The sequence below is a fragment of the Branchiostoma floridae genome, chromosome 6 (genome assembly GCF_000003815.2).
Source record: "Branchiostoma floridae strain S238N-H82 chromosome 6, Bfl_VNyyK, whole genome shotgun sequence".
NCBI classification, from domain to species: Eukaryota; Metazoa; Chordata; class Leptocardii; order Amphioxiformes; family Branchiostomatidae; genus Branchiostoma; species Branchiostoma floridae.
In genome coordinates, this window is record NC_049984.1 from 10,784,985 (window position 1) to 10,802,225 (window position 17,241).

At 46.2% G+C, this 17,241-nt stretch overlaps 1 protein-coding gene across 2 annotated transcripts; it reads right to left on the reverse strand.

Annotated features, from left to right (window-relative positions):
• Positions 1-1,568: 1,568 nt before the first annotated feature.
• Positions 1,569-7,947, reverse strand: LOC118417209 (iroquois-class homeodomain protein IRX-4-like). Of its 2 annotated transcripts, none has more exons than XM_035822666.1 (7): positions 6,565-7,947; positions 6,123-6,353; positions 5,623-5,723; positions 5,148-5,479; positions 4,339-4,932; positions 3,581-3,659; positions 1,569-2,909 (listed from the first exon to the last, which is right to left on the reverse strand). In XM_035822666.1, the coding sequence occupies exons 1-7, from the start codon at positions 6,607-6,609 to the stop codon at positions 2,831-2,833; spliced, it is 1,461 nt and encodes a 486-aa protein (XP_035678559.1). In that variant the 5' UTR covers positions 6,610-7,947; the 3' UTR covers positions 1,569-2,830. The 2 variants fall into 2 exon arrangements, with proteins under 2 accessions (XP_035678559.1, XP_035678560.1); XM_035822667.1 differs by having other exon boundaries at positions 3,571-3,659; positions 6,565-7,944.
• Positions 7,948-17,241: the final 9,294 nt, after the last annotated feature.

Sequence of the window (17,241 nt, forward strand, 5' to 3'; positions counted from 1 at the left end):
TGGTTTTATTTTTTTTCCATTTGGTTCGACAGTTACTAGTAGTACTAGTATGTATAACTGTCATACTAATGTACTAGTGGTACCTTTTGCGGGTATCATTCAAAACAGATCTGAATCTAATTAAAGTCGACGGGGTAATTTACCCAGAGTAAAATGCAATCCAGCGATTTAATGTGGACGTTTCCATTTTGAAAGTCAGTTCACTTGACGTGATGCTTCAGACCTTAAGGCCCCCTCTCAACATTGACGTGCGGCACGCTTGCGGCATTGCTGCGTTCGGAAGATGCTCTACGAATTTCAGAGATAAAGAACGAATTTCTTACTTGTTGTATATGTTGTCGTCTTTTATGTTATACTTTTACGTATTGCGCAATATCTGAATCATAAAAAATCGAAGAAAATAACAAAACAGTGACGCAGTGAACGAACGCAGCAATGCCGCAAGCGTGCCGCACGTCAAGTGAGAGGGGGCCTTAAGGTCACCGGCTTTAGTCGGGGAGACGTCAATGTACTTGATAGTAGACTAGGTGAAAGATCATGTGGATATTCTTATCACAAGTTCCCTCTCACAAACACGGCCTGGAAGCGATTTTGTATGACGACTTGAGACCTTTCTTTTTTTAAATACATTTTCAGATACTAGACTTTGTAAATAATAACCAATGTTCCAAATATACCCCTCCTACAGCTCTTTGTCCAAGTGTTTCCCCAAACCTGCCCAATTAGCACATAGGACGGAAGGATAAACAGGTTTGCACTTACAGGACGTGTCTAAATCCTATAGAGTTAAAGACAAGCGCTGTTGTTACAACAAATATCCCTGAGTTGTCACCGTACATGGACAGCGAAGGAACTTCATAAAACGGAGGGGGACCAAGTGACTGAAAGTTAGTGAAACTTAACACTACCGTCAAACTAGTCTTAGACCAAATTCTCAAAATATATGTTGACTGGAACTGATGACCAAGATTAGACATGCATGTATTCCAGAAGGCCGATACTTGTTGGTTATTCTAGTAGGTCAAGAATTGATGTGAAAGAAACGAATTATCTGCAAGGCTGTTGCTGGAGATAGTAGACATGGTACGACAGTAAAGCACACGGTACCATTACTGGCGCTAGCTGTGTATGTCTTACTGGAAGTCCAAGAATACAGTATTATTTTCATAAATATTATTTGTCGGCGAAAACTGCAACGTTATTTTCAAGGAAACGATAATTATGCAAGGATTTGGTTTAAGTTTAACGGCGTGTATTTCCCTTCAGTTGTGTTGTACTCTACCGTAAGAGGGGGGTGTTGAGCGACAGTTGAAACCTGACGCCGTTAGGACAGGTGCATCCGCGTATATACACACCGCACCCCGGCACACTCCTGCATTTACCCGGGATGGCAAGGCGTGCAAATGGACGGCAGTGTGGCATTGTGCCACAACAAGTGCTAAGCGGGAGGTTACAAAGTATAGAGTTCTCCCCGCCCATTGTACCAACAGATTATCTGACACGCACCTGACTAGACCTACACTACACAAAACCTTCCCCGCAACATCGCACAACAAAACACACCTCTCTCGGTTACATGTAACGTATACATTTATTTGTGTTGGAATTTACACAAAACTCAGTTAAAGAATGGAAAATAGCAGCATACGATACATCGGTACACCTGTTTAGATGTATAGATCACACTGCTTAGCCTTTGTAGGCGTCTCTAGCCTGACGGTTGGTTTAGACTGGGGCTGTGTAACGCTATCTAAGCATGTCGGTCCGGCGGGTGGACTCACCACTAGAACCGGAAACGTACGGTACACTACACTCCCCCCACACCGACTCGTACAAAACACATCAAACCTGTTCATATCTCACACATCATCAAATTAAACTCAGCTAGAAAAAAATCCACACAACGATTCAAATCCACGAGTGTAAAAGCACCCCACAATATATATTTATAAATCTCATGTCGTGAATTATCACTATACACAGTACGAGTATACGTTACATATAGAGTTGGTCCTCATTATGCTTATATATATATAAACAAAATATACAATATACAACAAATACAAAATCTTTAAATATTCATACGGAAGCGATGTGTATTTTCAATCTTTCCTCTTTGGTGTTTTTACATGTTATCTTTTTATTTCTTCGATTTGATTCTTCCTGTATTTTTCTGTTAGCGATTCGAGGTCCCTGTGTAGGGATCGTGAGCCACAGTGGATCATAAATCTGTACTCCACACATCATTGACTCTGTAGCCACGGCGGACCTATCAATCTGATTCCCCGAGAATTTCTGTCCGTGCTTGGTTGAACAACAGCAGATCGAGCAGCAAATACAGCACTAGCGACATGCACACAAGACTTCACATTCAAAAAGCACCCGCAAACGAGTTTTCTCTCAGCGTGTGTGCCAACCCAACAGAGGTAGTCCGGAATTTTACATAAGACCACTGCGGTAAAACGGGGAATAAATATCCTAACGAAAACATAAGGAAACCAATGTGTTTACACAAGCTTCTAATACAAGAAATCCACAAAATAATTGCGCTATTGCTTGTTTGGTGTCTGTGACAAGTGTGGCAGGTTGGAAACAAACTTGCCGTAGTAACGACATTGAGTTTGTGGTACCCGTTCTTCTGTAACGCACCCAGTGGGACACACAATCGGCGCTTAATATGTAACAAATATATAGAAATAACCTTTCGGCTTGAAGTGGGGGTGACGGCGGGGCGAAGGGCGGCGAGACCCCGTAGGGACGGGGAGGAGTGTCCGTTTAGTGTGCCCTGTGTGGTTCCCTATGGGGTCTACTAGGCTGCGTGGCTGTGGTACTATCTGGAGAGGCTTGTTAGCGCCATGGCTGCCACGAACTCTCTCGGCCGAGACTGCCCCGGGACGCCGTCACTTGACCTACACAAAACAAACGAAAAAATCCGAATCGGTAAATTAACAACGTCTATATGTGGTCAATAAATCAATTCTGGCCAGTTCCAGTCCGTTATTTCACATGCGTGTCTGGTACAATCAAAGATATTTCTTCCATGCTGTCATACGCAGGCTTTTATTAGGAGACCAAATGTCAATAAAGCAATAAATGTAGAAACGAATGTTTTAATAAACCATTTTCCCTGTTAATGAAACTTAAATAAACATATCATGCCATAGACGGTCGTTTTTTTAGTTGAATTTTTCAATCCCACCTGCAAAGAGATGTTTCTAGCTTGGACTTTCTATAAGCTAATTTTTCGTTCATAACATCAAACAAGCATCTTACAGGAACTAGCATAATGCAGTCTATCAAGAAGTAAAAGTTCAGAAGAATGCTCGCGTTTGCCTTGCTTTCTCTTTATACCATGTTTGTATCTATTATATTCTTATGTGTGCCACTTGCTGACTCCTCTTTCACGCATTCGGACACATCATATGCCATGGCATTGAAATAACCAACCAAGAGAGCACACGCAGAGAGCTGCAATTTTGACCACAAACAAATCTATAAAAACAAGCGTGAAAGAAAGCTATTCTGTGTGGTGAACTCTAGGACAGAGAAGACAATGGAAGTGCTATTTACCTCATCTTACCTCTTTTGTACCGGTTTGAAAGCTGTACGAATGGGTTGGTCGGCCTCACAGCCCAAGTCTATAGCCGTTCTACAAGGTTCTGTAGGGACAAAATACACCATATTCTTAAGACTGGTAGGCTGACATATGTACACACATGCTCAACAACATCCCTACAAAAATATACTGTACGCCTTGCAGTTGTCTACAAGAATTTTCCAAACCTTGTGTAAAGATACCATCGCGCAATGCAAATGTCATTATCCAATAATTGAAATCAACTTAAAACGCAGAAAAGATAATGAATCTGGACGGAGGGAAAGTGGTTTCCGTCCCAAACCCTTCATGATACTCTTCACTAATATCCTTATTTTCTGTAGTTTATTTTTTTTGGAAATGAAAAACTCACCATATGTACATCATTCTATTAAAAAACGAAGGTCAAATTCGATCGTATGAGGTGTTTAATAACAGAAGGCACCAGGAAGAAAACAGTGATTTCTGTCTGCATAAACAATACTACAATAACATGTGTGTTGTCAGAGACCGAGATTTCGTTACCAAACCATAACAGATGAAATGTTTCGCATACATATGATTTATGGAGAGTGTACAAAAGGTGAAAGCTTGTCGAGGCTATGCCAGATGATATCTCATTAGGACCCTGACTCTTTGCGGGGTCAACGCACTGAAATATTTAACGCAGTTCTTGAGTACGAACGCTATAGGTTTTGCTAAAATATTCAAGCTTATTTATTGAGGCCTGGGATTGAACTCACCGTCTTTGGCTGGTGAAGCATGAGTCCTGAGAGCGATGGGGAGGGCAGGGGTCCTCTCCTGGGACGACACGAACCCTGGGGGAGTGGTGTGCGGATTGGAGCTTGGGTGCATTCCCGATACCGTTGCCGAGGCAGACGCTTGACTTGCCACGGGGAGGGGTCCCATCGGGCCCGCAGGCAATGATCCGATCGGCCGGTGGAAAACTCCGTCCACCCACTGCCGCAGGTTGGTTACCGCGGAATCGAAGGGTCTATGGTGTGAGAATTGCATGTGTACGGGGCCTTGTAGTGTCGTCTTGATTATGTCCGGCCGTGGGGCAGGGCTACTACAGGTCGCCGTGTCGGCTAAGGACCAGATCTTTGGCTTGTTTTCGGAAGGAATCGGTGGGACCGGTACAGAGTTCGCGGCGGCACTGGGCTCGGGACTGGCCGGTCTCGGTGCAGCACTAATAGATCCCAGGGAATCAGCGGGGCTGGAGGACTGAGGCGGCGGCCGATAGTCCGATACCGAACCGCTGGCATTGTCTTCCTGTCGGTTTTCCTCACAAGGATTTCCCACATCCAACTCCTGATTGTCTCTGTCTCCCTCCAGTCCTGTAACAGATGACAAGAAGCGGGAAGATGTATGAGTAGAGCTCAGTCAAACGGAGTAAATGTTGGAGGGATCAGGATCACCTAAAATATTTACAGCGCCTCAGGATTAGGTGAACCATTTCCTTACGGCTGGGACACATAAACTTTCATCTCTCCAACCAGGCCAATCAAGCTAGCTGCTGACCCAGTAAAACATGCATCTATTAATCTCTTACCTCCGTGATTGTCGTCGTCACTGTTTCCTTCTCGATCTTTTCTGTCTTCATCATCGTCATCATCTTCGTTGTCGCTGCCGTCTTCCCTCCTCTCGTCTCCGCACCTGTTTCTTGGAGACCAGGTCATTTTGTTTTCCTTCTTGAGTCTCCTCCTGGCGTTCGCGAACCATGTGGACACCTGAGTTAGAGTCATTTTGGTGATGATGGCGAGCATGATCTTCTCACCCTTGGTGGGGTACGGGTTCTTCCTGTGCTCATTCAGCCAGGCTTTGAGAGTGCTGGTGGCGTCTCGGGTGGCGTTTTTCCGTCTTGTTCCGTCCATCGCGCCATAGCTAAAAAGACGGCAAACACCACAAGAATAAAACACTGGCACAATTGCTGAAACGCTTACAACTTTGCTGACAGTTACATCTATGAATAAGCATATTAATAATTAGCTGAGCAGAAAAATACCAGAGGTAAACATCGCCCTTACCTGCCGTATGGGTACTGTGCGCCGGCGGCTAGCGTGGCGGGGTCGTACGGGTAGTAGGCGGTGGGCTGCTGTAGACCTGCCGACGGGTCGTACGGGTTCGCCTGCAGCAAGTCAGGAGACAGTACAGTCGGAGGTTGATTTCCACATGTCAACAATGGTAAACATGGCGCGCGAGTCAAACCTCCCCACTGATCGTATGTGACAACCTTGTGTCATACGGGCCGACCTCATATACCACATACACATTATCAGTCGGCCAGGAAAGATGGCTGTGTATGGTTACGGCCTGCTCAGGTGTAAAACCGAAATTTGTAATGATAACGCACACAGCACTTGTTATAATTAAAGCAAACGTTACAGTGTGTTTGGTTCATAATGGTCTCAGATAAACCACAGGCAGTTAACTCTGATTAGTGTGTAATGTAATAGTAAACAGACGGGTTAGATTCGAGGCAAATGAAAACTATATAGTATAGCTGTATACATAATTTTATACCTACCAAAGGAGAGTAGAAGGCCGACGGGTCGGCACCGAAGGAGGCGATGTAGCCCTGGCCGGCGTACGGCGAGCCGTACACGCTGCTGAGGGACATCTCACCGACCCGTGGCGGCACCAGCCCGGCCACCCTGCCCTCGTACTGACAGGAGCACACGGCCTGGCCGGTGTGCGGGTCCGACATGATGGGCCGCCCGGCCTCGCAGCACGACGCGGCGTGGCTGGACATGAGCAACTGCCGTGGAGAGAGAACACAACAAAGAGTGAGTCGGGCCCGGCTTCCTCGGGTCAGGCGATGCAAATGAGCAGCAAAAAATCGAAATGAGGAGGTGGTCTTATAGGTACGAGTTGCAGGGGTCGATGGGGAGGGCGAGCGTCGGATGAGAACACGGGTTAAATTGTTGCTATACCAGAGAATGGACTTAGGCACTACCACTATACATTACCTGTGAGGAGGACGGGTAGGGGTAACCGAACTGTGCGTACGACATGCCGGACAGAGTCCTGGCCAGCCCGTTGGTCTCCTGTATCCTGTCCAGGAGTTCCCCTGCTTTGGACAGCTCCAGCGTGGCTATGATGTGGGGTTCCTCACTAGACAAGAAGTTGATTACACGGAAGCCCTGAGAGTGCCGTCTCCACTCCTGGAGTCACTTACTTCAACTGGTGCCTATCAGCCCAGTAAGGCAGAACAACTACGTGCAGCGCCCGGTGTTGATTTACGGAGTTAAGGATCACAGTCAGTCTCCTCACGCTGCACTGTCATACAGGTGCATCTTGGGTCCCAAGAACACGGCTATGACACTGTGTGGATGACACCAGTAAAGTCTAGAAGAGACCGGCTCTCCCGGACCCTCTCACAACAGTGGCCTGTCTCCCTGTGGTGTCGACATGCCTTACGTCACGAGGACAAGGGTCTGACATGACAGTTCCGCTTAACTTCGCCAATCGTATTAATTTATGTACAACCCAAAACATTGGCGGACGCGCCAAAATGACTGGCAGGCGATGAGTTGTTAACATTCATTTATTGTGCATGACAAGCAGGGAACAGACGACGGGGACAATGAGGCCCCGCCTCGGTGGGTGTGGGTTGACACCGGGGCCAGCCCTCCTGGGTGCCTGAATTTGCTGCTAAATGTGCATCACCGTCCATTTGATAAAAAGAGCACACATCTTTGTGCAAGTGCGCCGTCGGTGTACACACGACTTGGTGAAATCTGCGATAAAGCTGAACGGGAAAGACCAACATCAATAGTGGCCCATAGTGGTTCTTGTTGTTATATTTGACGCGCCGCTAGAGGGCAATGCAATGTGGTCCAAACAATCAGTGGGCGGTCCCTCTGCTGTTGGCTGACTCTTGACCAAATAATACAAATGCTCGGCTGTTGTTTCATTGACACAGTCCTATTTACTCACAACAGAGGCCCAGGGGTGAACACTGACTGACTCATACCCTTTCTCCCCCAGTCTGACATCGCGAAGTTGCGAAGACGTCCCACTCACAAATCATTTACACGGGTGATTGCATAGATTAGGTGGTTGGTTAGTCCATATAAGTTTATTGCTTTGTCTGTCCCTATACAGAATCATCACCTCGTTACGAGCTGACACATTGGCACCAACGTGTGAAGTCAGTTTGTTTTGTTGTCCCATCTCACAGCTATATACAAATTGACTGAGACAAAACAAATGCGTGTGTCCCGACCCATGTAAGGCTTCCCGTAGCTAATTAACACTTTTTGTGTCGTGGTTAACTCGTGCCATTTAAAACAATGGCGGCTCCGATCAATCACTTCTGGTCCCCAGGCGGGCTGACAACCACTTCTCTCTGTCAAAAGAGCAGTTCCCGGGAAGACCCCTCTCTCCTGAGCCCCGCACTTTATTAAAAGCCCCTTCTGGTGCCGGGCGAGGGGAGGCCTTCCCACAGCCATTTGTGGAGAATTGGTCTCGCGGGGAGCGTGCGAGGCTCGGGCCGGCATCAGTAATGAGGCTTCGCAAATTTGGCGTCGTAAACTTGTGGCCTTGTCAGCGCGACGGGCCAGGAGCTGTCCGACACCGGGCGCGGGTTCCTTCGCTACTGCGTCAATTATGAATATGATAAACGTCTGCGCTGGAGACGGATTAGACGTAATGTTCACACGCAGGAGACCCAGTCATGAATCTGGCCGACTCACTGGGTGATGAATTAAAGGTGCTCGGTGCAACGGTATCAATCGGCGGGTTTACAACTGGGCAGGAGTGTCTGATTTCTTGTCATTCACGTCATGTTTTCTATAGACGTGTCCAAGACAACGGTTGATGTTCAAGTTTTTGTCAGAATGATAAAATTCGGAGCAACCCAGGATTCAGCGGAACTGATCAACGTCCAACCAGAATTACAGACAAGTGTGAAAACAAGTCTCCACTATAAATCAGTATAGATGTATATAGCAAATCTTTCTTTTCTTTGTGGCATAACTTGATCCTTTCTTATCCTTTATTCAGATGATAAGTTTTTTTCCCCTCAAACTGTCCTGACCACTTCACGGCCCACAGGTAGCACCCCACCCCTCTTTGCTCCGGAGGGGGTAAAACCTGTGTCACAAAATACCGGAGCTTGTTACAAAATACCGCCCAAATAGTCCGACTGTGCAGTCAACGTCGGAACTCTGGGTGGGGTTGACAAAACTAATCACAGGAACACCTCTTCTGTGTCCGTGAGTATATACATGGGGCACAATACTACCACAATAAACAGTGGCACACATTAGTAAGTAACAAAGGAAGGGCACGAGGATGGTTGGCGGCCTCGTGGGGTTGGATGTCATACACGCCGCAAACACAGCCTCCGCATCCCCTTTATCCTGCAGGGCGACCGGCCATCTACCGCTACAACGTAAACACACTACAGGTGTTGATGCTACAAATACTCATACAAGAAGAAAAAACGCCAGGGTATGACTTTACGGAGTATCTGTTTGTATATTGTCTACAGTGGTAAGGCAATGAGGCGTCAGACTGGCTCGTCAGATACCATCTCACAAACGTAGGTCCTATGTCTTCTCGGTCGCCTGGAGATTATCGCAGATGATCCGAGAAGATGCGTTAATCCCATCAGATCATCTCACGGTCGTGTGTGGTAATTCAGTATGATCATGTTGAGTTTGGGAAAAGAGTTCCGAAAACTAAACACTGTATTTTTCTCGCTTTAAAAACTTCATGGGCTCTTGATATGTCACTATGTGGATGCATTGATCACCTGTACAATATGATACTTCTTGCAGTGACTGAAACTCACAGGGGTGTCAAAATGCACAACTTATTATCAACTACGGGAGATTTAATGTCACCTTGGTATAGATGTTTACGTTTCTATTTGCCTCACTTCCGTGGATCAGCCATCTCTCGTCGTTCAGGAGTTTTGCCTAACGTGACATGACAGCAAGGAATGTGAGGTGACGGGAAACATTCTTTTTTTTCGGCTGTCTACCAAGCCAAGCGCCACCCCTCACGGAAACCACCGTGACCTGAAAACGAAAACGAACGCGGGAAAAACACACTAACGCACGTTTTGAACCCACAACTTTGTCGGCGAGAGTCCCTGAACACGTCTCTGGGAGTCAAAGAAAAGCTGTAAGAGCCAAGGCGAATCGGGAAAGTTGGTTAACACATGTACCCACCCTGTCCCGCACTTGCGAACAAAAGCTCCTCAGTGTATGTGATTACCGCGGCATAAAGGCCTGACCCGGCTCGCTTGGCTACTGTTTTTCACGACTTCTTGAGTTACGAGTTGATACTGTTACAAGTTTTGATAGTCTGCAAAAGGGCGCGACAGGATTGCATGGTAGGGTTACTGTGGGGCGACAGGGGTCGGCGGGGCGCCTTGAAATCAAATCAGGAGAAAATCGCAGGTATATAGCCGCGTGGAGGGGGCTATTGTTGCCCGCCTGGCCTTGCGCTGCGCTACTTGGAGCGGTAATGGCAAGGTCCGGCAAGTATTTTAACGGACGACATTGTAGCTGGGAGACTTATCTTCGCTTTACAGTTTCCCATGTCGTCCACAGATATGATACACAAAAGTGATAGCTGTATCGGTTAGGCAAAAATAACAAAATCTTTCAAGGGATAACATTTCTTTAGGAGGGGGAGTGTCACCGAAAGAGAGTGACCAGATGTAGGATATATAATAGAATAATAGATGTTATCATTTATTTGAAATTAGACAAGTAGATATCGTAGACAGATTGACAAGGCTATGATGGGAACAAACGGAGGCGAGCAATACCGCGCTACTGTAGAGCGTCACCTGCCTCTGTTATCGGTCACACCAAATCGGACCAAGTCTTCCCACGTCTTCTTCTACTCCAACGTTATCAAGAGACGAGACATAACGGGGTCGCTTGGCTCCCGGGACGAACAGAGAGGAATCATCACGGGGATTACAGCAAGGAGAGAAGGTCCCGATTGAGCCCGCGCTTCAGATGGCGATGATATGCCCGTATCAAACTGGGACAGGTGTCAGGGAGGTGGGATAGAGACCAGGACGGTACGGTTGATAAACAGTGGATTCCGACATTCCCCATCGTTTTGTACAGGATTTAGGCGAGATGTACCTACAAAAGTGGGATGACGTGTGGATGGAGAAAATATAACGGTATTTGGGTCTGGATTTTGTGAACGTCTTCCAGGTGTCGCCCGAGGACACAAGGGCGTGGTCTTTTTGGCCTGGCTGTACAGGTTCTTGTTATGTCTTGTACGTCCATGTGGCAATGTAAGACGTAGTATGACATGGCTTCTGTAGATGAAGGCGTGTTTTTTATGAAGAAAACTTAAAGTGCGAATTACAGTCACAATCATGCCAGAACTTGGAAAACAAACGACGCACTGAGCCGTTGTTGCACAAAAGTCCGATATTCCCCATTGGCCTCGGGTGTTTCGAAAAGTTGCAGTTTGACACAGCGCATGGAACCTTTGTCAAGTAGCACAGAATTATGTGAATTACAAACAAGTTCACACCGTGAAACGGACTCTTGTTATCTAAGTTAATAAATGTTACTTTAAGACTTTGTGTAAGATTTCTAACCATAGAAATGACAGCAATGACCTCAGGACAAACAGCAAGTGTGTCGAGGTGACCGCAATGCCGTTTAATAGAAATATACGGAATTTCTTTCTAGTGTTATTTAGGAGCCCCCCTTCCTCTCTTTGTGTTTTACGTCACCCTTCAGCTGTTTCATGTTTATATATCTAAACGGGCCAATGTGGATTTAAGGGCACAGAGATAAGCGCAGTGGCCTACATCCCTATCTAGTGGTACGTGTAAGCAAGCCACCTCGCCCGCATTTCCACATTACCAGAGGAAGAGAGAGTGATCCCCCTTGATCTTCGTAGTCTTGCCCATTGCCTCGTGTAATGTGTTAAACGCAGCTGAAATCCGAACTTCAATCCGTCCGACTTAAGGGCTCAGCGCTTCCATACGCGCCGTGAAACCTGTTGGATTTCCCGCGGAAAGCTATCAGTAGTGTACCGGTGTTGTTGGTGGTGAGAGTGAAGTGTTATAGTGGTTTTAGACCTTTGGAGAGGAGCCGTAGGACCCGTCTATTACATTAATATATACATTACATGTTGTTTGATAGCAGAATACACTTACAAAGGCCACGTGTAGCCGGGTGAATTCATTAACGCAAAACTACAAACTAACCTAACGTTGCTATGGTAGTTATTACTAGAGACATATATAAATTTGTTTTATTTACATTCAAATGACACAAAAGGAGTACATAAGATCAACGACTTAGTATTTTCCGTCATACGGTGTATTCAATTACGAGCCCGGACAATGATAAAGCACTCATATTTACTAGATCTTATCATTTTCAAAGTTAACCGCCGCCAGAAGATGTAGACTTCGGTCATGATAAGTACTGAATGTTGAAATGTTTTGCTAAAAGTTCGTCACCCATCGCGAACACTACTTTTCCTCCAAACCGCGAAATTAAATCCCCGCAAACTGGAAGACGAATGTAAGGGTTATTCCATTCCGAAAAGTGGGGGAGCTGATTTTTTCCGATATTTGCCAGTAAAAGTGCACTACTGTTAGTGTGTGAAACGCACGTAAAGACGTAAGAGAGTCTATTTAGCCTTCACAATTAAGAGCCTGGTACAAAGACGAACAGATGGGTCCCTCCTGTATCTCTGTCCCCCATCCATCTCTGTCCGCAGTGTTTGCAGACAGTCAGTATCTTTATTGTATCTAGGGCGATGCTTCTGCATGTAATGGGTCGCCGTAAATCATTTCGGCACCCGGGAGCCCCCGACACTTGCTGACAGCCTTATCGGTGGCTGAGGACGTTGGAGGAACATGTACGGTCTGCAAAACATTCCACTCAACGCTTCATCAAGAGCATAGCTTTTATCCCCTGCTTCTAAATCATCATCCATAGTTTTTATGAATAAATTATAGGATTTTGGAACTGCTGTGGAAAACTAGATAGACTTGCTTTGAGGCAGTGGTCACTTCTTGTTGATTAATGAGTATTTAAAGACCTGACTATAGTGTAGGTCCTTAGCCCCAAACGATGTTTTGCGCACATTTCCTCTGAGGTAGCTAACAGCCCATATAACAAAGTGGAAGGCACCCTTACTTCACCCCTGAGAACGCCTGGCTCTGTACCTGAGGGGTGAAGCCGACCGCTGCCCAGCCCTGCCGACCTCACCACCTCATTAACGTGCGGCGCTCCAAACTATTTAATCTCGTGCGAATTCTACAAACGCCAGGAATCACATATAAATTCTACCGAGCCATTTTCGTCGCATACCCCAGACCAGGCGCAGGAGTGGTAAGCCCAGGCAGAGTTCAGTTGTCGACTTGATGATCGCAATGTCCCGTGCCCGAGGGGAGGCATTCTTTGTGTTTATAAGGGAGGCACAGCGGCGCTAGCAGGGGCGAGAAGTATTCCGCGCACTTGTTGAAGAGAGTTGGACATGCCAGTGGACATTGATGGCGATCGCTATCTGTCGCCCAAACAGATCATCAGCATGTAGAACATCTTGCACCAACAACAGGAATGCGGTAACGATGTCTGCTCGGCCTGACCCTGAGGAGATCTATCTTCTTTACCCAGGACAGGGGGTGACGAGAGACCCGAGGCGCGCTATTGTTTATTGTCTGTTTAACTTCATGTTTACAAGGCAGAAAAACATTACTTCTCATTTCAGAAACATCTTACACCGTATATTTTGCTATTGTTGACTCAATATTGCTGATAAAGCGTCTGATGATGTTTTCTTAGGATCAATCTAGCCTCTTCCTACAGAGTGTAGAATGGGGAATCTTGGTGGCATTTTGTTTTAGACTAGACACTGTAGCTTGTCTTAGATTGATTTTCAATATCATCGCTTAAACTTTGCTCTGTTTCAAACTGTTTCTTCTATAAACAAGTAGCTAACATGTCATTTTTGGCTACGCCACTACCCTAGACGACACCAACGCTATGTCCATGCGTAGCATAATGACAGAAAAACGAGTATCGCGGTGTATAAGGTCATATATAGCTATTTTACATGTCTTTAATTGATTTTCAATATCATCACTTAATTAATCTTTTGCTCAGTTTCGAACTGTTTCTCCCATAGATAGAGTAGCCAACATGTCATTTTTGGCCACGCCACTAGGGGATAGCCGACACTACCGCTGTGAGCACGCGTAGCTCAACAACAAAGGAACAACTTCAACAAGTACCGGGGCATAAATTTTACATAGAGCGGACGAGAACGGTGCTCTAGACGCATTGACATTAGGTTGACAGTTGACACTGATCCTAATAGTAACTGAAAGCCGCTTAAACTTTTCTATAGCATGATACCCCGTCATTAAGTGGATAAATTCAGAACCCTTAACTCTCTAAACCCCTTGAACAATTTCCCATCTTGACACGTGGGAGAGAAAAGTGTATGGTTTCCATATCTGGGATCATCTGTCAGTCTGTGCGCAGATAACATGACATCTGCATGATCTGCTTATACTTAGCCTAGACATCAGCCATGTGCATGGCCTCCTTGTTCCGTTTGTTACTACATGATGACTTTGCAGTCCGTCCCGGGCATATTCCAGAAGAGGAACAGAAATACACGAGTTTCCACCGAGCATTTGGTTGTAGTTTTATATTGAATATTAAAAGTCGTGTATATGTACATAATGAAATAAAATAATATGTATGTATTAATGTATACATGTGTATAGGGATATGTGTATGTAGGACACACTTCTTCTGTTATGTACGGAGACTAACTTTGAATATTCTAAACGCGATATAAGAAGCGATCTGCAAGGTCACCCCGTGCCGTCCAAGTTCCTTGCCATTACACGACGAGGGGCGACTCAACCTCTTATCGTCCAAAGCAGAGTCCATGTGGGACTGTTTGGCCTCACGAAGGGATCTGTCTATGATCTCCTGCAGCCAGGGATCATCATAATTGGAGCTAGCAGAGTATCGCTTTCCGACTGGAATTTTGGGCTGGACTAAGTGGCTCAAGCCGTAATTAAATTTTGGGAATCCAGAGAGATATAGTTTTTCATGTCCAGCACGTGCGGTGGTAATCACAGGGTTTGTTTTTAGACAAGTGGTAATAGTTTTGGAAAACAAACAGACCGCTGTTTTGGGAGAGGGTCTCGTTCTCTGCTTGAGACCGCCGCTTCTTTGGCCTGATGTTTACATATTTGTCGAGGTCGGAGCAGGTATGTGTACAAATTGAACTTTGGGAGAAAGTCAACACATGGCCTGGTGATTGATCGGTCATGTGGGCCTAGTTAGCGCGGAGATGGCGACTTTCCATTTGTCAGCCTCAAGGCCAAACCCGTCCGTACGTCGTTAGTCTTGTGGTGATCTGTTTTCTGTACCATAGTTCAACCGTTACGTAGCAGTTAAGCTATACAAGAGGACAGATTCCGTTGATATTATGATCAGCCCAGTTTTGTGAAAGACACCTACAGAAGACGCCTGGTGTCTCGCTGTGGTTTGGCAGGGCGCAGTATGGATCTAATCAGGCATGTAAGAACGACAAATTTGGAAGCACGCCGCCAGCATGTCTGTAGCCCGGCAGCACAGCCTTCCTTTTAGATCCACTCTTCATCGCGGGGTTTTGTTTTTCCAAGAGTTACGGACAAGTTTATGCAAACCAGACCACGGGCCTCGTCCAGCGAGCGCGGCGGGCCCGTGTAAATCCCGACAGCGACATGGAGGGAGGAAAATAATCAGCACAAGTGTGGGGCGGCCTGTCAGAATGTTCAGGTCAGGATGAGCGGGGGCTTCTTTACAAGTACAAGATGTTGAATTAGGTAAATGTCGTGAGCTGATGATGGCAATCACACAGAGTAGGTGCTTGCGTGCGTGTGGAAGGCCCCGGGTCTGCCTCCTCATTTACCTGATGATCCCAATGTCACATTCAGGTTAAGGCAGGACAAAGTCGGTTCGATCTGGTGCTTCTATCATTACTTACAGAGATGTGCGTGTCAGACAGATCATCAACAGCCCGGTCTTATCAGTGTCGCGATCTGGACACCTGATCTCCGTGGCGAGGGATAGCCTCAAATCCCCGCATTCTCCCCCAAGAATTTCCTGCTGGATCTCGCCATCAGACCTGTCAAGCTTCCAAACACCCGTCACCAAGTTTAATGTATTATGGTACTATGGTGGTGCTGTGTGTTGTAGGAAATATGCGAACATTACGAGCTCTTGTTTCACTCCACTTTCACTTACTTTCACTCACCACTGTCGCAAATTATAGATCAGAGATGGCAGCGGTATTTTCCTGTAAACTCCCCCCTCGCGTGTTTACATCTCCACGCGTGTTGAGGAGTTGCAACAAGCACAACTGCCCGCCCTTCGGAGCCAGGGGCGGCGAGAGGGATCCTGTAACATGTTAGGTACTGGCGTCGGCTGTCTGCGTCCGTCCCGTGCCATATGGGCCGCACATGTTTACTTACCCGATGTTAGCTATCACAAACTTACCTCTTCCAGCCGCCAGCGGCCATAACTCATCCGCGAATGACCGCTCCGCGCGGCACAGACGACTGGGAGTCAATGGCTCGATGGAGGTGCGGTTATGAGGTATTTTCTCGGTCCCTTTGAATCCGCGGCGCGACTCAAAGGAGAGACCTAACTACAAATTTTACGGGACAGAAATATGTCAAGATGGTGGCGCTTTCATAGGGATGTCGATTATTCTCGCGGATTAATCTGTAATACGGGGATATATTACAGAGCCGTGTGTTCGTAGACGGACCAAACAAATAGGAAACTTTCACTTTCTCATGAAAAGCGAAAGTTGTTTACTCACGGCGGATTAACTTCCTCGTGCAAGGAATCTTACTAAGTTTACATCTAGGAATCAGAGCACAGACTGTTAAAGTCAATTCCCTTGTTTGCCATGTATCTGATCGTACAAAAAAAAACAACAACCTAGGATTGAAGTTTGCGACCGTTCGGTGAATTTCATGCGCTTTACTCGCCGCCCCATACTGTGAAAGAGCGTCTGGAAGCGTTTTCCTGTGATCTAGATGTTGCGGAGATACAGGTCCTGGTAAAAGGTTAGGGTTGATAGACCCAGAGCGTCCAAGTCACCGCTGCGCAGCACGAAACAGGTTACTTGAAAAGGTTAGACATATATAGAACATCAGTGTCCCAGAGTAACTGCTAGGCGCCTTTGACACGTTTTGCACTTTCTTCGCTTCCCAGTGACTGTACCGGTGCGGTATTAAAGGTCCGGTCCGCATTCCACTAGACCTGAAAGTCCTGAAAGTATAACGGAAAAGACAACGAAATGCATATAGCGTAGAAAAAGACTTCTTGAAAAAAAAAAAAAACGTTGAGCGTCTGTTAAATTTTAGGTCGCAAGACGCATCCCTACCTAATGTAATGGAGTTGTAAATGATGAGGATGGAAAATTACCTTCATAATTCATTACAAGTCCATACCAGTATGTACCTGACCAGTGGTCGCCAGTGCGAAGAATGCATGGCCATGGAACACTCTACAGGCCGGTAGTTTTGGGTGTACGAAGTAAAGTAATGTTTTAGCAAATTCATCCATCAATACCTAATGACCTAGTCTAATGCTTTCAGTTGTGTAGTATAAAAAAGTACC